The sequence below is a fragment of the Aedes albopictus genome, chromosome 2 (assembly GCF_035046485.1).
Source record: "Aedes albopictus strain Foshan chromosome 2, AalbF5, whole genome shotgun sequence".
In the NCBI taxonomy this organism is placed as follows: Eukaryota; Metazoa; Arthropoda; class Insecta; order Diptera; family Culicidae; genus Aedes; species Aedes albopictus.
In genome coordinates this window covers 196,338,356-196,363,505 of record NC_085137.1, presented here as the reverse complement: position 1 = coordinate 196,363,505, position 25,150 = coordinate 196,338,356, and the positions used below count along the sequence as shown (strand labels likewise).

General features: G+C 41.1%; 1 protein-coding gene across 7 annotated transcripts in view; it reads right to left on the bottom strand.

The window, feature by feature from the left end:
* LOC109425124 (BUB3-interacting and GLEBS motif-containing protein ZNF207) overlaps nucleotides 1–21,346 on the bottom strand; it is an 86,487-nt gene extending 65,141 nt beyond the window's left edge. For 5 of the 7 annotated variants that reach the window (XR_009997600.1, XR_009997598.1, XR_009997599.1 and 2 more), the window contains exons 1-2: nucleotides 21,022–21,344; nucleotides 20,506–20,831 (exon numbers count right to left, since the gene is read on the bottom strand). Coding sequence is in view for 4 of the 7 variants with exons in the window: in XM_062850922.1 (XP_062706906.1) it covers nucleotides 20,506–20,831; nucleotides 21,022–21,062 (367 nt within the window). In the remaining 3 variants the exon portion in view is untranslated. Of the gene's footprint in view, nucleotides 1–20,505; nucleotides 20,832–21,021 lie in introns of all 7 variants that reach the window. The other 2 variants (XM_029873665.2, XM_019700321.3) reach the window with 1 other exon arrangement.
* Between the last annotated feature and the right edge of the window lie 3,804 nt (nucleotides 21,347–25,150).

Here is a 25,150-nt window from a genome sequence, read left to right as displayed (position 1 = left end):
TCAAAATAAATAAGGATAATGCGTATGATTTATTCTGTTGCTGATTTCCGTTACAATGGGTTTTTACGGCTGGCTCGTAGGGCCTGACACCAACCCCCTACTTTCCGGAGGACCATAGTGCACAGTTGAGCTTAGAGTCCTTCCCTGGCACTCGGACGTAGATCAGCCGCCCCTAACATGGGGATCAGACGCTGTTGTGAGCCGCTCCTCCTGGAGAACAGACGCTCAGGTTTGCCGAAGCAAACCCCCCCTTCCCTGTCAGCCTACGACCAAAGGTCCCACCGGGGTTGGTTACCCGATCTTCCCTAAGGTGGCTCATAGTTTCCGGCCGGTACCGCGTGGAGGTAGGGATAGGAGTTGCTGGGCAGAGGCTAGTGGATCACAATGGGATCTGAATTGCGCAGCATACCCAGCCTTCACCGTGCAGAGAGCACGATGGGCGGACCAGGTGGAGCGTGACTTGGCGAGCATTGGGCGTGACCGAGGATGGAGAGCGGCAGCCACAAACCGAGTATTGTGGCGTACTATTGTTGATTATGTCTTGTCTTAATGATGTGGAACAAATAAATGTATGTATGATGCGTATGATTTATTATTCAAGAATTTTCAACAAATCGCTGATTTTTTTCAAGAACTTTTTTGTAAAACTCCTTCGAAACTAAAACAAAAGACGGTTAATAAATATTCATATATGTTTCCCAGAGTTCTTTCAGATCGACTGCAAGAGGTTGTGTTCTGGCACCACTGCTGCAGCCGAGATAGCCCTCGATCAGGGCTGGTAGCGATCAGGTGGCAAAATAATAGTGACTTTAGTGACCAAAATTAGCCAAAAAGTGACCAAATAGTGACTGAATAGTGACCTTAAAGTTATTAGAAAATTGAGTTTCTATGTTGAACTTTCGATCAATTAACGAATTCCCAAGAAAAGCAATGCCTAACTTTAAACTTCCAGAGTTTATGCTCATGAATACTTTATTGTTTAATCTTTTTTTGTTTTGGAAAGTGTTCATTTAGGGAAGCCTTAACTATATTTTTGCTATTTTCGAAAGTTTTGATAACTGATTGTTGGTGACAATAAAAATATCAACTTATCGTACTTCATCACGCAAGAAAATATGGTTTTAATTTGTTTGCACATTTGCAGACATTGGGAACTCTTTAAGTTCAATACTGTTTCTTGTTTTGATGGTGTATACTACTATTATTATTATTATTACTATATATTTAAAACACTTTACCACTTAAGTGGCATTCGTGTCTGATGTATACTACTGATTAATATAATATGCAAAGATGTTTTCGATCATCTGGCAATCATTTAACTCATTTGTCTATATCTCAGTTCAGAAGCCTAATATTGAAATGAGGTGTTCGGTAAACTTGTAGATAAGTGATTTTCCTTCAATTATCACCAAGGATATCCTTACTCTTATATTTACGGTGTAAAAGTTTTAGTATGAGTAGGTGTTACTAGCGCTCTCACGCCGTGTATATGAGAGTTAGGCCTTGGTGATAATTGTAGGAAAAACACTTATCTACAAGTTTGCCGAACACCTCATTTCAATATTAGGCTTCTGATAAATGAGTCAAATGATTGCCAGGTGATCGAAAATATCCTTGGATGAATACTAGCCGAGCGACCGAAACTTCGAAACCCCTGTTATTTTCAAGGAATTTTATTTTACATCGAAATATCATGAAATTGGCATAATTTAAAGCGCACACCTGGGTGAATCTGTTGTTAATTGTATTTTACTGTGGACGAATTCTAACGCACACGCTCTTACAATAAATATTGTGCCATTGCCTACCAGTACGAAAATTTCATTTTCTTCGAAGAACAAATACAAAAAATATAGATTCCCGAGACAAATATACGACCAAAACTTTGACCAAATCAAATGAAACTTTCATACAATATTCCTACATACATAGATAATACAGGTATTCTTCGATATAACGTACCCTCGATATAGCGTACCCTCGATATAGCGAATTCAATATAACGTACATTTTGCTTCGATATAACGTACACCATTGGAAAATTTCAAATTTTCCAGTAATAACCACCAGATAACCTACGATATCACTCAAATCAATGCTGTGTTGCAGCATTAGCCTTGTTACCCAAAATTAGCGCAATTTCGGGAAAAAAATTGTGTACGTTATATCGAAGCACAAAAAACGAAATGAGTTTTTCGAGAAAACTCATGTTTTTCATTATTGTTTTTGCGAATTTCACCGAAATCATTATTTGGGGTTAATTTCACGTCGAATACATCAATACTAGCATAAAAAATATAAAAAATGTCTGCTTCGATATAACGTACAAAAGGAAAATTTTATTGTACGTTATATCGAAGAGTACTTGTATTACAAAAATGTTTCATTGCAATCTGTTTAGTATTTCTGTTTTTAAGAAATATATGTTTTCATAATTCTTTGTTTGTACAAGATTCCCAAAATCTAATTCTTTCCACATCTGGAAAACTTTCCCAGAAACTGGATTTCTGAAAAAAAAAAAACTGTTTAATCGATTTCTCGAAGACGCAATTGAAAAACTGATCTATATTTTATGAAAATAATTACAGAAGTTGAGCAAATTTTGCGAAAGAAACTTTGGCAGATTTCTTGTTGAATCTCACCATCGCATATTAGATGACATTTTGATGAAATTAGATTTCAAGAAAAGCTCCAGAGATGAATGAAAAATTCATGAAAAAAATATTTGAAGAATTATGAATATTTTCATCAGAAGTAAATAAACTTCATTATAAACTTTTCCGGATTTCAGTAAAACAAATGATGATCAAATGATGTCACTACTACCTCCAATAGTTTCATCAGAAATTTATCTCGCATTTGTAAATATAAATAGTTTTGCAATCTACTGAAAAAAGGATCTTTTCTTTAACCACTATAAAAGTTCTTGAGCTGTAAATTTCCGATTTATCCAAGATTAACTGATACAGGGGAATAAAATGCACTGCCCAATCAACACACGATCGCATATGATGTTGAATAGGATAATTGAATAGGAAAGCTGGGTATGAGTTATCGTATTCCGATCCACTGAACTCCAAACATCTAATTCGTGACAGTTTGAAATAATGCGAAGATATAGGGTGATACACTCAGTAGCAAAAAAAGCCGAGCTGATATTTTCTCCTAAAACCCGTCATGTTCAATCTGCTGCAACTTTGGCAATTATCAATATTTTTGGCTGAAAATTTTACCACTTCATAATCAATGTATTGACAATGTACGGTCAAAATTTCAATTGATAGAAATGATAAATTTTGAGTTATAACAACTTATATGAAAACATCCATTTTTGGACATACATTTTTGAAAAATCCGTATTTCAGTGAAAAATTTAAGTAGCCTCATAAAAATTTCACTGCAGCGTCAGTAAATATAGGAAATATTGTGGTCAAAATTTGAAATGTTTTCATCCAGCGGTTTGGGCCACAGAAATCGTCAAAGTTGAAGTACCAGTGTGGGTGCCTACAGTTTTCACTCCATATTGACCATGTTGAAACAGCGGTGCAGAAAAGAGCCGAGGTCAATTCGTTCCATTAATGTTTAGATCTATGTTTTATAATAAACAATCCATATTGTATGCGTATTCTTTTATAATTTTTTGTGTGTTATGCTAGTTATTTATGACATTCTACACGTAACACATAGTGCGTTACGTGTTATACGTAATGCGTTACAAACATACATATGTTAGTGAATATAAAGTAGTTTGTATAATTTACAAATTTTAGCTAAGGTAAACTGAAATTTTAAATGAAAATACATAAGGAATATTGCAATGTTATTATTGAAAAAGTATAATATTTCAGAAATTCATCTATGATCATAGCCACACATTCATTTTTACATCTTCGGAATACGAGAAAACTGTAGCAATAGTTCGCATTAACCCTCCTTTAGGTATTTTTTGATCCAAACCGTATACTACATCAGCGAGCTGCTTCCAACGTGAAGAAGGTTAGTAAAGACAAGAACAATAATAGTGTTATAAGCGGCGCAGCCGAAAATTTTTTTAAGGATAAGGTTTCTGAGGAAAATTTGTTCATTAATTTTGACAATAAATGTTTTTCAATGTAGTCAGATTAACGAAAATAGTGACTTTAGTGACCAATTTACTGAAAAAAGTGACTTTAGTGACTTTTTCATGCAAATAGTGACTTTTTAGTGACCGACTCAAAAATAGTGACCAAATCACTAAAAAGTGACTCGCTACCAGGCCTGCCCTCGATGACAAACCTTCTTTGACATGCGAAAAACGTCAACCATTACACGTCAGCGAGAAGCGAGAAGACAAAAATAATGCGAAAGCGTGAAACGTGTTTGATGCTATATTTCGATCAATTTATTTTCCCTCAAACTAATTTGGATTATTAGAGTAGTTACCCTTAGGGTTTGAATTCGATAAAATCTGATACTAAAGTTCATTAATTCCGCGGGTATCACTGTTATGGTATTCGCCAACATTGCTGGATTACCCAAATCAGAGGAATAAGGAGCCCCCCAAATCACTTTAGGCTAACTATAAGTGTTTAGCAGCGGAATTTCAGCAGCATCATAGGTTTGTTACCATCGTGAATTATAGATATTGTTTCGGATACAAGCATAAAAGGGAAGACTGAATCTTTGAGCTGCACTCCAAAAGATAAAGCTGCTCCAAGGAACTTCTACGTGTCCGAACAAATCTCAAAGATTCACCCAAGATGTCGCTGGAGCGTGAAGGATACGACTGCAAGAAGTGCGATCAACCGAACACAGTTGACGATATGGTGATGTGCGACGCATTCCTGGATTGGTACCATCTGGGTTGCGCAGGCGTCTCGCCTGGTGTGGAGAAAAGACCGTGGCGCTGTGAATCATGCCTTCCACCGCCTTCTACATCTGCACCAAATATCCAGAAAGTGGAGAAGAGTAAGAAGGGGAATCCTGTGGCTGGTATCACAGTTCCAATAATTTCGGAAACGTCGTCTATTGCCAACTCCAAGAAGGGTGGAAAAGCTCGGAAAACGAAAGCATCGGCACCAAACGACGATGCGGCGAAAGCTGTCTTACCAACTAGTATGCCGTCCGCCAACGATAAGACTCCGAAGAAGCACCCGGAAATTCCTAAAAGAGCCGACACAGTTAAAGGGTCCGCGCGATCCAGTACACATAGCTCCCGTGCCTTAGCGCAGCTGTCGCTGCAGCGATTAGAGGAGAAGCAGAAACTACAAGAGGAAAAGCTGGAAATCCAGCGACGAGAGCTACAGAGAGAAAGAGAACGTTTGCGAAAGGAAAAGGAACTAGAGGAGCAGGAAAATGCGATAACCAGGAAGCAGTTACAAATTCGCGAACAGTACTTAGCGGAGAAACATGATCTACAAGAACAATTGGTGGAGGATGAAGCGTTTTCCCAGTGCACGTCGCGCAGTACAAAATCCAGGACACGAAAATGGCTTGAAGACCAACTGATACGCAATGAGGACGAGTTGAAAAGACCGCCTGCAGCAAATGCACCATCGGTATCGAATGAAGCTTCTGCTGAAGAATCCAATGACGAAGAAGAGGAAGAAGTGGCATGTGCTGCCGCGTTTAAAGTGATGAAAAGCAAACTAGATGTTCCGACGAGAAAGGTTACGAGCGGGATAGAGAAACTGCCTGCAGAAGGCGGATTTGCTTCCGGAGCGGGATCGAAAGTGGACGATCAATCATCGCGATCAACAGAGCCGTCTGCTAACCAGATCGCTGCTAGACAACTTTGGCCGAAACATCTGCCGGCGTTCTCGGGTGATCCCGAGGAGTGGCCGATATTCTACAGCAGCTACCTCGACTCGAATGCTGCTTGCGGATACTCGTCGGTCGAGTACATTATTCGATTGAGAGAGTGCCTAAAGGGACCAGCACGTGAAGCGGTTCTGAAGAAACTGATGTTCCCACACGCGGTGCCATCAATAATGGAGACTCTTCGAAGATTGTACGGACGGCCAGAGCTGCTTGTGAAGAACTTGCTGGGAAAAGTACGTCGCTTGGATGCTCCGAAGCCTGAGCGTCTCGATAGCCTGATAAACTTCGGCATGGCAGTTCAGCAGCTTTGCGACCATCTCGAGGCCGCAAATCTACGAAACCACATGACGAACCCAACGTTGTTGGAAGAACTCGTGGAGAAATTGCCGGCGACTATTAAACTAGATTGGGTTAGGCACAAGCGAGCCTTCGCTGATCCTTCGCTGAAGGAATTTGGCGAATTTATGGATAGACTAGTAGTAGATGCTAGCGAGGTTACTACTGTGATTCAAATAAAAAACGGTGGTGGCAATGCTGACAGAATGAAGCAGGGTCAGAGAGCTCATATTCATACCCACAATGAGCGCACCGATACTACACAAACTGAATCCCAGAGAAAACCATGTCCGATTTGTTCGAAGCTTGATCACCGTGTACGGAACTGCGATGAGTTCAGGCAAATGTGTCTTGAGGCGCGTTTGGAAGCGGTACACAGGAACAGACTTTGTGAGGCGTGTCTTTTCAACCATGGCAACTGGGCGTGTAAATCAAGATATAACTGTAACGTTGGGAATTGCCGTGCGCGGCATCATCCTCTGCTACATCGTGAGGAAACAGCGGCGGTAGTACAAGCTGACTGCAAAGCACACCGTGTCACTCCATCTGCCGTGCTATTTCGCGTGGTGGCAGTTACTCTATTCAATGGCAAGCAAAGTATCGACACATTCGCCTTTTTAGACGAAGGATCCTCGCATTCCTTGGTAGATGCTAGTATCTCGCGCAGTCTTGGAATTACTGGAACCCCAGAGCCATTAGAGTTAACGTGGACCTCGAGTGTGGTCCGTAAAGAAAGCTCGTCGGAGCGCGTCGATCTGACAATTTCAGCTAGAGGAGGAAAACAGCGATTCAAACTACCATCGGTGCATACAGTAAAAGCTTTGAATCTACCGAAACAAGACTTGCCGCTAGAGGAGATGACCGAGCAATTCAAGCACCTCAAAGACATTCCAATATCTTCGTTCCAAAACGCGGAACCAAAAATACTCCTAGGGTTGCAGCATCTGGAGCTGTTCACCCCCATCGAGAGTCGTGTGGGTGAACCAGGCGAGCCTATTGCGGTTAGGTGTGCGCTTGGTTGGACAATTTACGGACCATACCGGAACAAGCATAGTTCGCATCCATTTCTGGGACTTCACCGGCACAGGGTCGATCAGGAGTTGAATGAGATGATCCGGCAACAATTCGTGTTAGAAGATACTGGAATCAATCCAGTCCATCTTCTGGAATCGAAAGAAGATGCACGCGCCCGTAAGCTGTTGGAGACAACGACGGTTCGCGAGAATGGAAGGTTTACTACCGGTCTTCTGTGGAAAAGTGACGAGATTTCTTTTCCGGATAGTCTACCCATGGCGACAAAAAGGCTGAAAGCCCTAGAAACGAAATTGGCAAGAGATCCAGAACTGCGCCGTAGCGTGAACCAGCAAATTCTTGATTACATCGAGAATAACTATGCTCACAAAGCGACGCCAGAAGAATTAAGAATGGCAAATTCCAGCAGAGTGTGGTACTTACCACTCAACGTAGTCGTCCACCCAAGGAAACCAAGCAAAATGCGACTTGTTTGGGACGCAGCTGCAACCGTGAATGGAGTCTCTCTGAACTCGCAACTTTTAAAAGGTCCGGATCTGTTGGTGTTACTCCCCGGCGTAATCTGCAAGTTCCGCGAAAGGCGTATCTCTTTTGGAGGGGACATAGAGAAAATGTTTCATCAAATTCGAATTAGACCAGAGGACACTCATTCTCAACGATTTCTATTTCGATTTGACGTTAACCAGCCACCAGATGTCTACATAATGGACGTCGCCACCTTCGGTGCCACTTGTTCGCCATGCTCGGCGCAGCATATCATGCATCGAAATGCAGACGAAAGTGCGAAAGAATATCCGGAAGCATCAGTTGCAATAAAGCAGAAAACATACATTGACGATTACTTCGATAGCGCCGATACACCAGAGGAGGCATCCGAACGTGCGCTACAAGTGAAACTGATCCACTCAAGAGGCGGTTTCAATATGCGCAATTGGGTGAGCAATAACATCGACGTACTGCGACGTTTAGGAGAAGCCTCCGAACAAAGGCTGCTATCCATCGATTGCAGCCAGGAAGAAAAGCGACAACGAGTGCTCGGAATAGCGTGGGATTCGGAAAAGGACATATTTGTATTCTCCACAAGCTGGCACAGTGATCTCGTTCCGTACGTGTTGGGCGAATTGCGACCTTCCAAGCGAATTGTGTTGCGAATCATCATGAGTCTCTTTGACCCACTGGGGTTGCTGGCACCGTTCTTGATTCATGGCCGTATGTTGATTCAAGATCTTTGGCGTCTTGGCCAAGACTGGGATACCAAGATCAGCGATAAGGAGTACGATAAGTGGCGGCGATGGATAGCTTTGCTTCCTGGAATTAGCAGTCTGGAAATACCACGATGTTACTTTGGAGACGCCCACCCCAGTACGTACACATCATTGCAGTTGCATATCTTCACAGATGCCAGTGAGCTGGGTTACGGATGCGCAGCGTACTTTAGAATTGTGTCCAACGGGGAAGTGAGGTGTTCGTTGGTAATGGCGCGCAGCAAAGTGGCCCCGCTCAAGTATCAGTCCATCCCGCGAATGGAACTGCAGGCTGCCGTATTGGGGGCAAGAATGTTGCACACCGTGAGTGAGAACCATATGCTGCCAATCAAGGAAAAGTATATCCATACTGACGCAGAAGTTGTCCTAGCTTGGATTCGCTCGCAACATAGAAACTACAAGCAGTTTGTGGCGCATAGAGTTGGGGAAATTTTGACGCTTACGCATCCTGAGGACTGGAGATACGTACCGTCTAAGGAAAACTTGGCTGATTACTTGACAAAGTGGGGCAAGGATACGGAACCCGACTCGAATGGAAGATGGTTTGATGGAAGGAATTCATTTCTTTATTCCGAAATGAAATGGTGGCCGAAGCAGAAGCAGATAGCGGAAACCAGCGAGGAACTGAGGGCTCATCTTTTGTTGCACCACATTACAGTCCCCGAAGGTCTGATAGACGTTGGACGATTCTCGAAATGGAGTGTATTGCTTCGCACTGTGGCACTAGTGAAGCGTTTTATTTCCAACTGTCGAAGGAAGCTACAAGGGTTGCCCATCGAGGTCTGTAAAGCCACTACAGCTCAAGAAAAGATACTCCTGCGATCAAATTTGGCGGTTACAACTCCTTTGCGGCAGGACGAGTTCTCTAAAGCAGAACAATATCTTTGGCAAGTGGCACAAAACGCTTGCTACCCTGATGAAACTAGAATCCTGAAGAACAACCGAGATGAACCGCTTCCAGAAAAATGGGTAAGCCTTGAAAAATCAAGCCAGTTGTATAGATTGTCTCCTTTTGCTGACCAATTTGGAGTCCTCAGAGTTGAAGGTAGGACGGCCAATGCCAGCTGTGCAACGTTCGATGCTCGTTTTCCAGTTATATTACCGAAAGACCATCAAATTACCACTTTGTTGTTAAATAGCTACCACTGTCGGTATGGACACGCTAACCGTGAGACGATAGTGAACGAGGTTCGACAACGTTTTCACATATTCAACTTACGATCAACGGTGAACAGAGTGATGAAAAGTTGTCAGCACTGCAAGGTAACGAAGTGCCGACCACTAAATCCTCGGATGGCACCGCTTCCCGAAGAACGATTAACACCGTTCATTAAACCGTTCAGTTACGTGGGCGTAGACTATCTTGGCCCCCTGGAAACCTCTGTCGGACGTAGGAAAGAGAAGCGTTATGTGGCCGTTTTTACGTGTCTCGTTACCCGAGCGGTTCATCTGGAAATGACCTACAACCTTTCTACTGACTCTTGCATCATGGCCGTGAGAAGATTCGTACGTAGACGAGGACCACCGGTGGAGATTTTTTCAGACAACGGCACCAACTTTGTTGGTGCTAGCAACCTGCTGAAAGAACAAATTAGAGGTATCAACATCGACTGCGCTGATACCTTTACAGATGCGCGCACCAAGTGGACATTCAATCCGCCCTCTGCACCACATATGGGTGGTGTATGGGAACGGATGGTAAGGAGTGTAAAGGAAGCAATTCGTGCGCTTGATGATGGACGTAAGCTCAACGACGAGATATTGACAACAGTATTGGCAGAGGCGGAGAGCTTCATCAATTCCAGACCTCTAACCTATATGCCTCAAGGATCGGCGGACTTCGAGGCGATCACACCCAATCATTTTCTGCTGGGGAATTCATCTGGAGCCCAGGACCCACTCAGGATGCCGGTGGACATAGCCGCTGCACTGAGAAGCAGTTACCAGCGATCGCAGTTTTTGTCAGACGCAGTATGGAATCGCTGGCTGAAGGAATATTTTCCAACATTGAATAAGCGGTCCAAATGGTTTGCAGAGAGCAAGCCGGTGCAGGTGGGTGACTTGGTCTATGTGGCAGAAGGGGCTCGGCGAACATGGATACGAGGCATCGTTCAACAGGTGATCATTGGAAGAGACGGCAGAATACGTCAAGCAGTAGTTCGAACATCTGGAGGACAGGAACTCAAACGACCAATTGTGAAGCTGGCAGTCATGGAAGTAGCTGGTGGTGAATCCTGCAAGAACCCAGTCGGTTCTCACCATGATCCACGGGGCGGGGGATGTTCTGGCACCACTGCTGCAGCCGAGATAGCCCTCGATGACAAACCTTCTTTGACATGCGAAAAACGTCAACCATTACACGTCAGCGAGAAGCGAGAAGACAAAAATAATGCGAAAGCGTGAAACGTGTTTGATGCTATATTTCGATCAATTTATTTTCCCTCAAACTAATTTGGATTATTAGAGTAGTTACCCTTAGGGTTTGAATTCGATAAAATCTGATACTAAAGTTCATTAATTCCGCGGGTATCACTGTTATGGTATTCGCCAACATTGCTGGATTACCCAAATCAGAGGAATAAGGAGCCCCCCAAATCACTTTAGGCTAACTATAAGTGTTTAGCAGGGGAATTTCAGCAGCATCATAGGTTTGTTACCATCGTGAATTATAGATATTGTTTCGGATACAAGCATAAAAGGGAAGACTGAATCTTTGAGCTGCACTCCAAAAGATAAAGCTGCTCCAAGGAACTTCTACGTGTCCGAACAGGTTGCTTAAGGACAAACGTCTTAAAATACCGCTTCAACAGTGCATCAGAATCTCAAGAAGCAAGCTTCGAACAACAGTGCATTTTATTATTCCGTTCTTGCTCACTTGTAATAGGCCTAAAATAAGAAGAACAGGTGCGCTGGTTTTGTTTACGAAGAGATTTGTGCGTTCGAAACCGTGAGTGCCAAAGACGGCCATTGTGGCGGCCATTTTGGGATTCTAACAAGTCTGTCCTTAAACATATCCACTGATTTTTGTAATGACATCCAAACATTCTACAAAAATCAGGGAAAAAAACATTTAAAAGTCAAAACAGTAATTCCATAGATGCATGGTCATATGCAGTGAATTCATTACACAGCTGTGATACTAAACTTGGATGTCTGTGCTCTGATCTGGAGGTGTGATAATGTTGAGATTTCAAAATTATATTCATGATTCTTTCTTGAAGTTCTTCCGGGATTCCTCCTTAGATTTCTATTTCTACCGAAATTTCTCCTTTACATGTTTTCTTAGTTCCTCTCAGAATTCTTTTCGCGAGTTTTTGCTTTATTAATCTATCAGTTTTTTTTTCGAAGGTTTACCGGATGTTAGCCCTGGCAACACGGCCGATCATTCGACGATGTGTGCGGAACCCAGTGACGACCGAGATCATCCGTAGATCGTAGATGCGTGTGTAGGTAGGTTAAGGCTCAAATAACCATCATTCAGTCATCAACAATCATTAATTTTTTAAAAGCAGTTTTCTTCATCAAAGTCACAAAACCGTCATTGAAAATTATTTTACTGTTATCCAGATGGTGGTCAGAGTGCAGTGATAAATTTTTATTAACATTGGTTGAGATTTCAACGAGAAAACTGCTTTTGAGTTTTTGCAAAACGATGATTATTTTGGCCGATCGGTTTGTGTGCGCGTCGTCGTTTCCCGTAGGTATGAATTCTGAGCCGTTTGTGTGATTCGCGGTAGCCACGCGAGCCACGAAGTCGATGGCTGGATCCAACCAGTTCGCGTCGTCTTTTCCCCGAGGGAGTCGTTGATTGCTTGTGAGGGGATCAAGAGTAACTTTATCGCGCAAATTCGTACGATGTGTGTTACGTCCGACGACGGGAGACTTAGCTGATGTGAACTAGTATTTTGTTCGTGATGAGTAAACAATGAACTAAGCAAAGTTTTCGAATTGGCTGTTACGGAACTCTCATTTGCAAGACACTTTGAGGAGCTGATGTGATAGCGGTGGTTGCAGCACGTATGGATTCCGCAACGCATGAAAATCAAGGCTCGCATCAAGGTAGGAATTGTATCGTCCGGAACATTTCAACAACACTTGCTGAGGCCGAACAGGATCATTAGAAGTGCAGCTTCAAGCAAAAAGGATTCGCTATTATTGGATTGCGGAAAATAAGCAGAGCCAAAAAGAAACTGGTGAGATTGTTTCGATTACATTATTCAATGTTTGAATCCTATCAATGATTCCATCAGTTTACATCCATCTATATACATCTCATGTGATATCAGATTTGCTGTATTATCAATTAATAATAACCATTTTGCTTTACAGGATTAATTCAGGTAATTTTTCATTATTAATATTGATGTACTCAAATATTTCTCAACTCTATAAACCTACACAAATCGGAGCGTTTGGTACGGTATGTCCACGCATCCTTCCACCCCTGTAGATACTAGATTTGTTTCGATTTTAAAGATTGTTTACTAAAATCTAGACAGATCTAGCATCATCTTTGCGGTAAACACAACGTAGTAGGCCTGGCCGCTTTGATACTTGTATCATATTTTTGATATGCTGCAAGCATCAATACTGACAAGAAAAATATTTGGGCGTAATCTAACCCAAATATTTTCCAGGATGCTTTCTCGTACTGGCTACGTTTGTGTTAGATTAGATTAGATTAGATTAGATTTGAGTTTTTGCAAAACGATGATGGTTTGTTTCCTCTTAACGGAAAATCATTGAAGTAAACGTTAGATGTGGTTCGATAATTTCGAGGAAATAATTTCTAATTATTGTGTAATTTGATTCCTAATGTAAGTACGAAGAAAATTGAATTATTTCGTAATAATTTCTAAGCCATAATTTGTTCCTATAGCTAACTAAGAGTACAGAAAAGGAAAGTTATAGTACGGAGGAAATAACGTTTTTACTCTCCTCTGGATTATCATATAGTGAATTCGAAGTGGTAATCATAAGTGGAAGTCGAGAAGGGACAAACACATAAATCGTCAACGAAACTGTAAGTCGAATTGTACCCGAAATTTGTTGATCTATTGATAACTTACAATAATTTCTAGCTTAAAAGCAACATCGATAGGAATAAAACTGCTCGCTGAAGGGATCTTGACTAGTTTTCCTTTCCGGCGGCCACACCGGAGTTTTTTTTCGGCTTTTTTAGTTCTATCAAGTTTCCAGCCAGATGTTTTGTACGTATATGCCCCCTAATTTTTTTTTTTTTTTGCTAGGTTTCTAGCTGCACTCTGAATAGAGTTGAAACCTCTACACTAGACCCGAAGATAGACAAGAGTACGTAATCTTTCAGAAGCAGTTTTCCAGCCGTACGCGGAAAATGATATCCATTAAGACACTGTTGCAACTGACTCAGAAAGATACGGTAGAAGATTGGAAAGTTTTCGATTGGTCAGTCAGTCAGGATTTGCCTATGTAGTGTTATGGTCACACGGTTTGTGTTTGTCTCCTTGTTAGATTTTGTGGTATTGGTTTTTCTGCTCGTTAAGTCAGTTGTCGCATGTTTGTTTTTTTTTCATCGAATCAATCGAACCCTGTATATTAAAATATAGTCGATCCTGTGTCAAATTGTTTTCTTGATTTCGCTAATCGTTTTCTACTTGTGTTCATCTCTTGTGTCCTTAAATTGTCATAAGTCCAAAATCCACAGAAACATGTAACTGAACTTCTGAACATCTAAGAGATAATCAAAAATACGCCAAGTTGGTCAGTTGATAGCAATAAAATTTTAAAATAATAAAGATTTCATGTCAAATTTCATCCCGCTACAAATACTATTAAAAATATTCAAATTCGTTCAATTGTCCTATCGGTCCTACCTAGATGAACCATGTCATTTTATCAAGCGTAGCCTAGAAATGTCAACCTAGTCATACGCAAGTAACGTTGTTCAGTTAATATAAAGCAGTCAGTTTTTGTCCAAAATGTCACGTCGAACGCATTGACGTCAACAATGCGTTTAAGTGTTCGCACGTTAGCTTTGAATCTATCAGCACAATTAAGTGCTACAAATCTCCTTCCCACTATTGATTCTTCGGTCGATTTTAATTGCTTTATTTAAAGAAAATATGACCAACTAACATATTAAAAATTCGAAAAAGCGTCTATGACATTAATAAATTACTATGTAATAAAAAACAACCGAGAAACGTGGGAAATAGAGCCCAAACAACATTTTGAAGTCAGATGGCTGGTTCCAAAACCTGTCACAAATCCTATAATACTTTTATTAGGATTTGTAACGATCATAAAAACCTTCTCAAATCCAACCAACTTGGAACTATTGCTTGGGAATAGACTCTACTGAGCCCCGGCGGTTCCTCCTGTTTATCGAGCATGTCTGATGCATAAGATCAGCCATACTCCATCTGCAGCAGCCGGTTCGTGATGAACCGTTGGAGGCGCATTAAAGTGTTAAAAAGGTGATATTTTCACTAAAGAACACTACATTACAATAATCAAAATGAAACTCCTTCACTTTAATACCGTCAACCCCTGCGAACTTGGCCAGGGAACAATTATGGTGTAAGTAAATATACATTAATCCATTACTAGCTCAATTTTTATTATTTTAAAGAAACATTTTCAAAACAAAAAAATAAGGTTAATGCGTATGACTTATTATTCAAGAATTTTCAACTAATCGTTGAATTCTTTCAAGAACTTTTTTGCAAAACTCCTTCGAAACTAAAACAAAAAACGGTTAACAAATATTCATATATGTTTCCCAGAGTTCAGAGTTTCACATCTACTGCAAGAGGTTGCTTAAACACTGTTTTTTTTAATGACATCCAAACATTCTAAAAAATCAGGAAAACACATTCAAGAGTCAAATCAGTAATTCTATAGATAATTTGGCCCTTGAGTTCCTAACACAGCTATGCTACTGAACTTGGCTCTAAGCTGGAGGTGTAGTAATGTTGAGATTTCGAAATTATATCCATGATTCTTCCTTCTATTTTTACCGCAATCTCTCCTTTATACATTTTTCTCAGTTCCTCACAGAATTCTTTGCGCAAGTTCTTCCTTTAATCTATCAACTTTTTTTCCCGAAGGTTTACCGGAGTTTTTTTCTGGCTTTCTTCAGTTCTCTCAAGTATCCAACCAGATGTTGTTTACGTGTATGCTCCCATAAATAGTACCTTGCGAGATTTTTTCGGGATTTCTGAGAGTTCCTAGGATTTCCACCAGATCCCCTCCCAGAATTTCTGCAGGAGTTTTTTCCACGGGGTCTTTGCTGAAGTACCTCCCGAAATTTCTTCTAAAGGTTTCCCGATGTGGAGCCTTGATACGATTGTTGCTTCACGGTGAAAACCAAACAACGACATTGTTTTTAAGAATGGTGAAAATGATTCCCATTTGATTAATCCGCAATTTGTTCACCGTCAATTTTCACTGTGTCGCCGCGATCTGTTTTCACCTTGTAGAGACACGCATAAAAAGAGCCATGATGCCAGAGTTTCTCGCTGGATTCTTCTCGGAGATCCTTCCAGATTTTATTATACATTCCTTCAGGAATTTCCGTGGTTTTCTGGAATCGCTTTCTGAAAGTTTCTCTCGGAATTTTTGCGAAATTTTTGCAGAAGTTCTTTCAGGAATTTCTTCCAGAATTGACCGATATTTCTCTTGAATTTTCTCACGATATTTCGCTCGTTAGGGGCTGTTCATAAACCACGTAGATTAAAGTTTGGCCATCTCCGAACCCCTCTTTTGTCCATACAAAAATTTTGAAATTTGTATGGAACGTAGACTTTAGCCAGACCCCTTTGGCCAGAACGGCCCCTTATCCTTCTTGGGAATTCCCTTACGGGGTTTCTAGATATCCTCCTTGAATTTCCAATTTCCTCCCTTTTCTTCGCAGGATTCCATCTGGATTCCTTCTGATATTTCTCTCAGATGTGTTTGAACACGTTCTGTTCATGTTCCACTGTGCTCATGTCAACCTCATGTTCATACTTTTCAAGTGCCTGATCACAGTGCTCTTCGTAGCTAGTTTAGCACCCTTTTCGACCTGATGCAAAACGCTCTTCAGGTAGTTGAGGGTTGGTGTCACCAATATAGCCTTTCGGTAAATCCGAGTAAAACATCTATTGTTATTTTCACGGAAAAGCGAAACCGTAATGGTGTTCGACCTATGCGTCTCTTTGATTCTGAAATCGATGTGACTGAACAGGTAAAGTACATTAGAGTCATTTTTGATTCCAAGCTTTCCTGGACACCTCATGTTGAGTTCAGAATCAAGAAGGCATGTATGGCCTTCGGGCAATGCCGGCGAACCTTTGGTACAACTTGGGGTCTAAAACCCAAGTATATCAAATGGATTTACACAACTGTGGTTCGGCCAATATTGGCCTATGGATGTCTTGTGTGGTGAAATGAGAACGGTCTAATCAAGTTAGGCCATCGCCAAAGGATGTGCCTAATGGCGATGTCTGAAGCGTTCTCTTTAACTCCTACAGCAGCGCTCGAAGCTCTCTTTGACGTTTCTCCACTACACATTCATCTCAAACAAGAAGCACTTTCTTGCACTTACCGTCTACGGATACTCGGTCTACTGGAGGAAACTCCTGTGAACCGTACATCAACACACACCTCGTTGTTTCCACTTTTGGTGAATTGGGACAAACTTGTCCTTGCTCCACGTGATCTTACAATTGCTTGTAATTTTCCATATAGGATAAATATTTTCCACGAAATTCCCTTCCCGGGATGAGTGGACATCTGGCTATCTGGAAAGAAGTATTTCAGACGGCAGCGTATGTTACACTGATGGCTCCCTTCTCGAAAGTCGAGCAGGTACTGGTGTTTATTCTCGTGAGCTAAGGCTGCATCAGTCTTAATCACTTGGTAGATACTGCACCGTTGTTCAGGCCGAAATCTTTGTTCTTATGTGCGGAGTGCAATCAGCACTTCAGCAGCACGTAATGGGCAAAGTAATATACTTCTGTTCAGATAGCCAGGCTGGTATTAAAGCACTTGCTTCGGCCAACTCCAGGTCGAAGATAGTTATCGCTTGTCGAACTCAAATCGAGGATCTGAATTCATCAAACGCTGTTCATCTTGTATGGGTACCTGGCCATTCTTCCATCGCTGGAAATGAGTTGGCTGATGAGTTAGCTCGCATTGGAGCATCACATGACTTCATTGGCCCTGAGCCAGCTATTCCGATATCGAAGTGTTGGGTAAAGCTTCAGATTCACACCTGGGCTGCCACTCAATACAGACAATACTGGAATAGTGTGGAGTCATGTCGTCAAACCAAATTGTATTGTACTGAGCCATCTCCAAGGGTGGCGAAGTATCTTACAAATCTGTCAAAGCAGAATTGCAGCATTTTGGTCAAAGCATTGACTGGCCACTGCCGACTCAGCTCTCACATGGCGAATATTCAGCAAGCTGATTCATTTGCATGTGATAGCTGTGAAACCGATTATGTAACTGTCCAGTTTTTGCGCAACTGCGTTTCCAAGTATTCGGTAAACACTTATTAAGTAAAACTGACTTCAGAGACCTGAATATTCAGGATATTCTGTTGTTCTTAACCCGCTGGCTGTGGTAAAGAGCTATAGGCTCTCTTTCGCTTTATGCGTTATTACAGTGCCCTTTTTCAGGGCGGTGTTTGAACCCATTGTGGTACGCTTATGAGTTAGTATCCTCATCCAGGGTACTTTTCCTATTTCTCTACCTGTCCTGATCCTCATCCTTATCCTTATTTCCTTCCTTTCCCTCAGGTAGATGATGAAATAAGGCTATTATTTTGGCGTAGGCACAAATGTCCCAAATGGAGGATAACGTGCCTCTGTAGCCGGCCTTCTGATACCTGACTGCTTCATGAAAGGAAATGAACAAAAGAGCTCTTCGCACTACACCCGGCCAGCCCGAATATCTATTTCTGTTCATGGTATAGTTGGAATGGAATCGATGAGCTCACTCCGGGTTGGTGTAAAGAGAATGACATACCTAACCTAAGGGCTCAGAATGATCTTGTTATCTCGTCGATAGAAAACTCCTACTTTCAAATTCAAACGCATCTGAACTGTTAAAGTTGAACACCGCTCCGTATTTGGTTTAGTAATTGTGTTCAAAATTTTGGACATGCTCTTGAGAGCTTTAAGGGAAAAAAATTGGTAGCTCACAGATCATGGGCCTTAAAAAGGCGCCTATATTTCTTTGGGAGTTTGTTACAAGGAATTTCGTAAGTTATCAAAGGAGACATTCCGAGAAAAACACCTTGTAAAATCTCTGCAAGAACTCTGAAAGCAACTAACAATAAAATCCTAAAAAAAAACATTCAGAATCTTTGGGACAATTTCTGGTAAGGGTTCCGGGAAAAGCCTGCAAATAATCGAGACCGAAAAAATCTGTAAAAAATCAGGAGGATCTCTTCTCTACAAGAAATCCGGTTAACACCTACGAGGAAAAGCCTGGAAAATGCTCTGAAAGAAATCACTGGAAGAACTCCATGAGAAACATCAGCAATAGCTCTTGCAGAAGTTCCAATCTTAGAAAGCCGAGGGTAATTTCAGAAAAAAAATCTGATAGACATCCCACGACCAAAACCGGAAGGAATCTTCGGAGAGAGATCTTCGATAAAATATCTCAACTGAAACACTTGTAGAAAACCAGGGAGAAACTCTAGAAGAAATCTCACAGAAATTTCATGAAGAAATTACAGGACAACTTCGGCGAAAAAAATCCGGGACGAATTCCTACAGGAAATTCGCGAAATTTATGGGGGAGCTCAGGGAGAAATCCCGAGAAGATCTCCCGGGGAAGACCCTAGAGGAACACCAGAAGGATTCGCAGAAAATCTTCTAGAGGAATCCCGATACAACATCTGTGATATATCCTGAGAGAAACTCTTGTGGAGTCTCGGGAGGGATAAATGCTGATAGAAATCCCACGACTCTAGAAGTCCAAGAATTCTGGAATTCATAGGTACCAAGAAAACATTTGAAGAAGTTCTGAAGAGGAGCTTTGTAGGATCCCCGAGAGAAACTCCATAAGAACTCGACCAGATTTCAAGGATTCTGGAAGATTCTCGTGGAAGAAACCCGGAAGGAAATGAAATCGAATCTAGGAAAATATGCTGGTAGGAATCCGGTAGAATCTCCGGGAAAAGAGAAATACCAAAATGGATGACGTTAAAAATTACAGAAGGAATTTTGTTGGAAATCCTGAAAGGCTTTCCAAGAGATATTTCAAAAGAAGTTCCAAGATGGATTTTAATTTCCAGATTCATCCGCGTCCACATCCATATCCAGATCTAGGAACTTTTCTCTTGCTTCTCTATACTTCTAGATTTAATTTGCTTTTCAAATAATCATCCGAAGGAATTGTCAATGTCAACCACAAGCTTCCAGTAAGACAACTTTAAGCATTACAGGGAAACATTTGTTTAGACAGTTCTTTTCTTACTACGAACATGTGCCTAGTAGAATCTCATGTTCAAACACTGCATACCTATGTTCGTTTTTTTTTATCAATAGGTACCAACAATGTAGTAAACTCTTGGGAGTATACCAGGTGTTTGCAGGTAGTAGACATCCTTTAAATCAAATTCAAAGAAAATCAACGTAATAGAAAAATATATTCTATATAAGTGAGTTAAATTCGCTAAACAAAGAGATAAATACGACATTACTATAAATTGGAACTAATTGAGGAAGTTAGAAGCAAAGGCGTGTAAGTGACTAAAACACACTTTCGAGTAAATGAGGTTTAAAGTTTTTCACCAATTTTTCATCCCATACAAATGTGTGGAGTTTCAAAATCGACCCAATTTTCTACAATTTATTGTATTTTTTCTAATCATCTTAAAAATAATTTTGAAAAAGTTCCTGAAAGCTTGAAATCTGAAGATATTTCTGATATGCTCAGCTCAAAATCGTAACTTACACCCCTTTGCATCTGGGCCCCTCAATTAACATAGGTGCTTTAGTGAAACAGGCGTGAGCTCAAAGTTTTCTCCTTAAAGTACCTCGCCATCAGTCCTGCAAGCTAAACATTTCGAGTGATGTTGCCCTCCTTTGCTTACCTTCCGGTTTCGGTTTCTTGTGTGCCGGTTCGTCCTCCTCCGAGTCGGACCGATTGCCGCCGCCACCGCCTCCGTTCTTCTGCTTCTCGTGCTCCCGAATGTCCTCCGGCGGGATACCCTCCATTCCGTAGATTTCTATCTCGATGTTGGACCGATTCGGCAACGAGTTTGGCACTTTGTCGATCGATTCCTTGTGCACCTGCATACAGTGGATGGACAGTCCCGGCCCGGTGTAAAGCTTCTTGTGGCAGATGTGACACTTGAAATGTTTCGCCTTCTGATGCTGCACCAGAATCTTTTCATCGTCGAACTCACGATTGCAGTACCTGTGTGGGAAGGGAAGAGCGAAAAGTCGCGCGCACGAGGGCGGAACGCTAAGCTAAGTTCTGCTTTTGTTTTGTCGTTTATTTGGCACAGTTTCACCCAGCAATAGTTATGTAACCCAAACACCCATCGAACTCGTATCAAAAACACTGTGCACTGATAAATAATTGATTTTTAGCTAAAAAAGGTTACCAGCACCACGGCTTCGACGCCTTCTTCTTTTTGCGACCCATTATTGGATTTTTCTACTCCGCTGAGCTGCTTGCTGCTAGGTGCTAATGAACGAGGCCCCAACAAGGCCGAATATTCTTTTGCTTTTTTCACGTCCTAACACCACCGGATTTTTCCTTTTAACTAGCAAATTTTGTTTATCACAGCACTAACTTCACTTCGACACTACGATCCGATGAAAATACGGCAATTTATGCGCGACAAAATCGAGAAATTACAGCGCAAATTTTTCACCTTCCGAACCGAGCACGAAGAAAAATGGAGACGGAGACGAAATTTTGACGAGTCGCGAACGGGGTGAAGTTGGCTGCGGGTCGGGTTGCCATTTGGATTGTTTCGTCCGGATTTGACGTTTATCGCTGTCATCCTGGCGGTCGAGCGAGGGGTAATGCAGCGAGAGAGAATGTTTCGCCTCTGGTGGTGAATAGCAAAAGCGAAAGAGAATGCATACATTTCGGCGTTTTTTAACAGAAACCAAATTACTCACATTCTGGGGTTTGTGAGGAAAGCGAACAGGTGGGGTAAAATGGACAGGGCGCAATTTCATGGCTTTTATTGGTTTTCAACATGTTTTCAGTAACAAATTTTGAAAACGACGTATAATCAATGGTGTAGCATTGATTATACGATTAGAATAACTAGCCACAGAAGTCCAATGTCGCGGCTGTTCGTGTGACTAACATCTAGTTTGCCACGCCCTTACAGCGTCGTTAGCGGTCTCAGGTTAGCGGTACTAGAAGTGTCAAATAAAGTTTGTTTACCAAAACAAAAGATCCTTTACAAGATGAATACTTAAAAACAATGATTTATTACAATTAGAGCTATTTATTTATTTAAATAGGAAAAATGACAACAGCGCCATTGGAGTTCTAGTGTATTTCTATTATTATACGTCGTTTTCAAAATTTGTTACTGTTTTAAACCACAACGACATTAATATTTTCATTAACATATTTCCTTAAACTGATTGAGAATATTTTCTGTATTTCTAAGACTATAACCCAGATGACCAAGAGTTTCTGAGAATCTTAACGGATTTTAAGAAATCATTTATATATGTTTCGTGAAGTTTCTGATTCCTAAAAATGATAGAGAATATTTTCGATATTTCCAAGAATATAACCCAGATGGCAGGGTTTTTCTGAAAATCTTAACGGAATTTCAGAAATAATTTATAGTTATTTATGCAACGAGTTGCAAAAAGTTGATTTTTTTAGCACGAGTCGTACATTTATCCAACGAGGCTTGCCGAGTTGGATAAATATGAAGAGTGCTGAAAAAATCGAGTTTTGCGACGAGTTCCATACAAAATTTTATGCAATGATTTTTTCATAATGCAACCCATTTGAGTTGCATAATGTTCATAATGCAACTCAAATGAGTAGCATTATGAACATTATACAACTATTTTTCATTATGCAACTCATTTCAGTTGCATAATGAACCAGTTCGGAAAAATTGGCCATTATGATACCAAAATGAGTTATATAAAATATAAATTATGATACTGAATTGCATAAAATAGTTTTCGTCAAGCTTCTGATTTTTCAAACTGATAAAGAAGATTTTATATATTTCTAAGACTTTAAACCAGATGGCTGGGAATTTCTAAGAATCTTAACGAAATTTCAGAAATAATTCTGATATTTTTTGTGAAGCTTCTGATTTCTAAAACTTATGAATAATTTCTTCAAGAAGTCCTTCAACAATTATGCATTAACCTCTCGAGTTCCGAGTTCCACGAAAATTCCTCCAGAAGCTCATCGAGAAATGCTTCAGGAGTTATTGTAAAAATCCTCCAGGAGTATCTAAGGAATTCCTTCAGGTCTTTTTCGGAAATTCCTTGAAGAGTTTCTCAAGAATTCCTACAGGAGATTCCTAAGGAATTTCTCCAAGAGATTTTCGGAAATTTTCCCAAGAATTCGTTGAGAATTCCCCCAGAAGTTCGTCAGGAATTGTTCCAGGAGTTTTTCGGAAATTCCTCCAGAATTTTCTCGGGGATTTCTTATGGATTTCTTCGGGAATTCCTCGGCAACTCTTCTAAAATTTCTCGATAATCTTTACAGGAGTTCCTCGGAAATTCCTCCAGGAATTCTTCAAGAATATCTCATGGAGTTTTGAAGGAGTTCGCTTTGGAGTTTTTCGGGAATCCTACTGAAGTTCCTCGGGAATTCCTCCAGGAATGGAATTTCTTGAGTAGTGCTCCAGGAGTTCCTGAAAAAAATCATCCAGGAGAATCTAAGGAATTCCTCCAGGACTTTTTCAGAAGTTCAATTCCTTCAAGAGATTTTCGGAAATTCTTCCAGGAGTTCGCGGAGAATTCTCCCACAAGTTCGTCGGGAGTTCCTCCAGGAATTTTTCGTAAATTGCTTCAGGAATTCCTCCAGGAGTTCTTCAGGAATTCCTCTTGAACTCTTCGAGGAGTTTGTCGGACATTCTTCTAGGAGTTCCTCGGAAAATCCTCCGGAAGTTCCTTGGGAATTCCTCCAGGAGGTTCTCCTAGAGTTCCTCGAGAATTCCTCCAGTAGTTGCTCGAATTTCAGAAGTTCCTCTAAAATTCCTCCAGAATTTTCTAAGAAAACCCTCCAGGAGTTTTTCAGAAATTTCTCCGGGAGTTCTTCAGAAATACCTCTATGATTATTGTGACACTCTACTGGCCATGATCTTCGGGAACTTCCGCGTCTTCCGGATAACCCGCAACCAACTTCCGACTCGTTTATCCGTCTTACTCGTTCTCCTGTTGTACCGCTATTTACCACACCTAGTCTGACAGGTTAAACACTCTGAAGTCTAAATTACCCATTTGGAGTAAATATTAACCTAATCTCCAAGGTGTATAGATGTGTTCATTACAGGTCACCACAATTATAATTCTGGGAAAAAGGGAGTTCATCGGGAATTCCTCAAAGAGTTCCTCAAAAACTCCTTCAGGAATATTCTCAGAAATTACAAAAGGATTCCATCAGAAGGTCCTCGACACTCCTTATGGAATTCCTCGGGCATTCCTCTAGGAGTTCCATAGCAATTTCTCCAGGAGTTTATTGGGAATATCTTCAGAAATTGCACGGTTATTTTGTCGGAAGTTCCTCAGTACTCCTCGAGGAGTTCCTCGGATATTTTCTCCAGGAGGTGCTCGGAAATTCCATCACGAGTTCCTGAGGAATTCATACATACTTTCCTCGTGAATATCTCCAAGAGCTCCTCGGAAATTCCCCCAGTAGTTGTTCGGACACTCAACCAGGAGCTCCAAAGCAATTAATTCACATGTTCCCCGAGAATATGTCCAGGATTTCCTCGGAAATTTCTAAAATAATTCAGTGGAAGTTTCTCCAGAGTGCATGGGGAATTCTTCTAGGAATTCTCCGGAAATTCCTCCAGGGTTTCCTCAAGAATACCTTCAGGAGTTTTTCGGGAATTCCTCCAGGAGCCCCTCAGGAATATTCCACAGCAATTATAAGGAATTTATCCAAACGATCACAGCAAATATCTCAATGAGTTTCTCAGACATTCCTTCAGGAGTTCCTCGGGGATTTCTCCAGGAGTTCCTCGGGAATTCCTATAGGATTTTGCGGAAATTCCTCCAGGAGTTCATCGACAATTTCTTAAAAAGTTCCTTAGGAACTGTTTTAGGAGTTTATCGAAAATTTCTCCAGTGGTTCCTCGGAAAATTCTGTTCCTTGGGAATCCCTCCAGGAGTTCTTCGGGAGATCCTCCACAAGTTCTTCCAGAAGTATCACGAGAATTCCTCCAGGAGTTCCTCGGGAAATCCTGCTGGACTTCCTCGGGATTTTTCTAGGAATGCATGGATATTCCTCCAGTAGTTCCCGTCAAATTCGTCCAGGAGTTCCACGGGAATATTTACAGGAGTTCCTCGGGAATTCCTTAAGGAGCTTCTCAAAAATACCCACAATATTTCCTCGGAAATTACTTCAGCAGTTTCTCGGAAATTCCTTCAGGAATTTCACGCAAAACCCTTGACAAGGACACAAATATTGCCTTGACAAGGACACAAATATTGCCTTTTTCTTTAGCCTAATCGAAAGAGCTCTTTTTTCTGAGTATAAGGTGATTTTATTGCGTTCCGATTTGC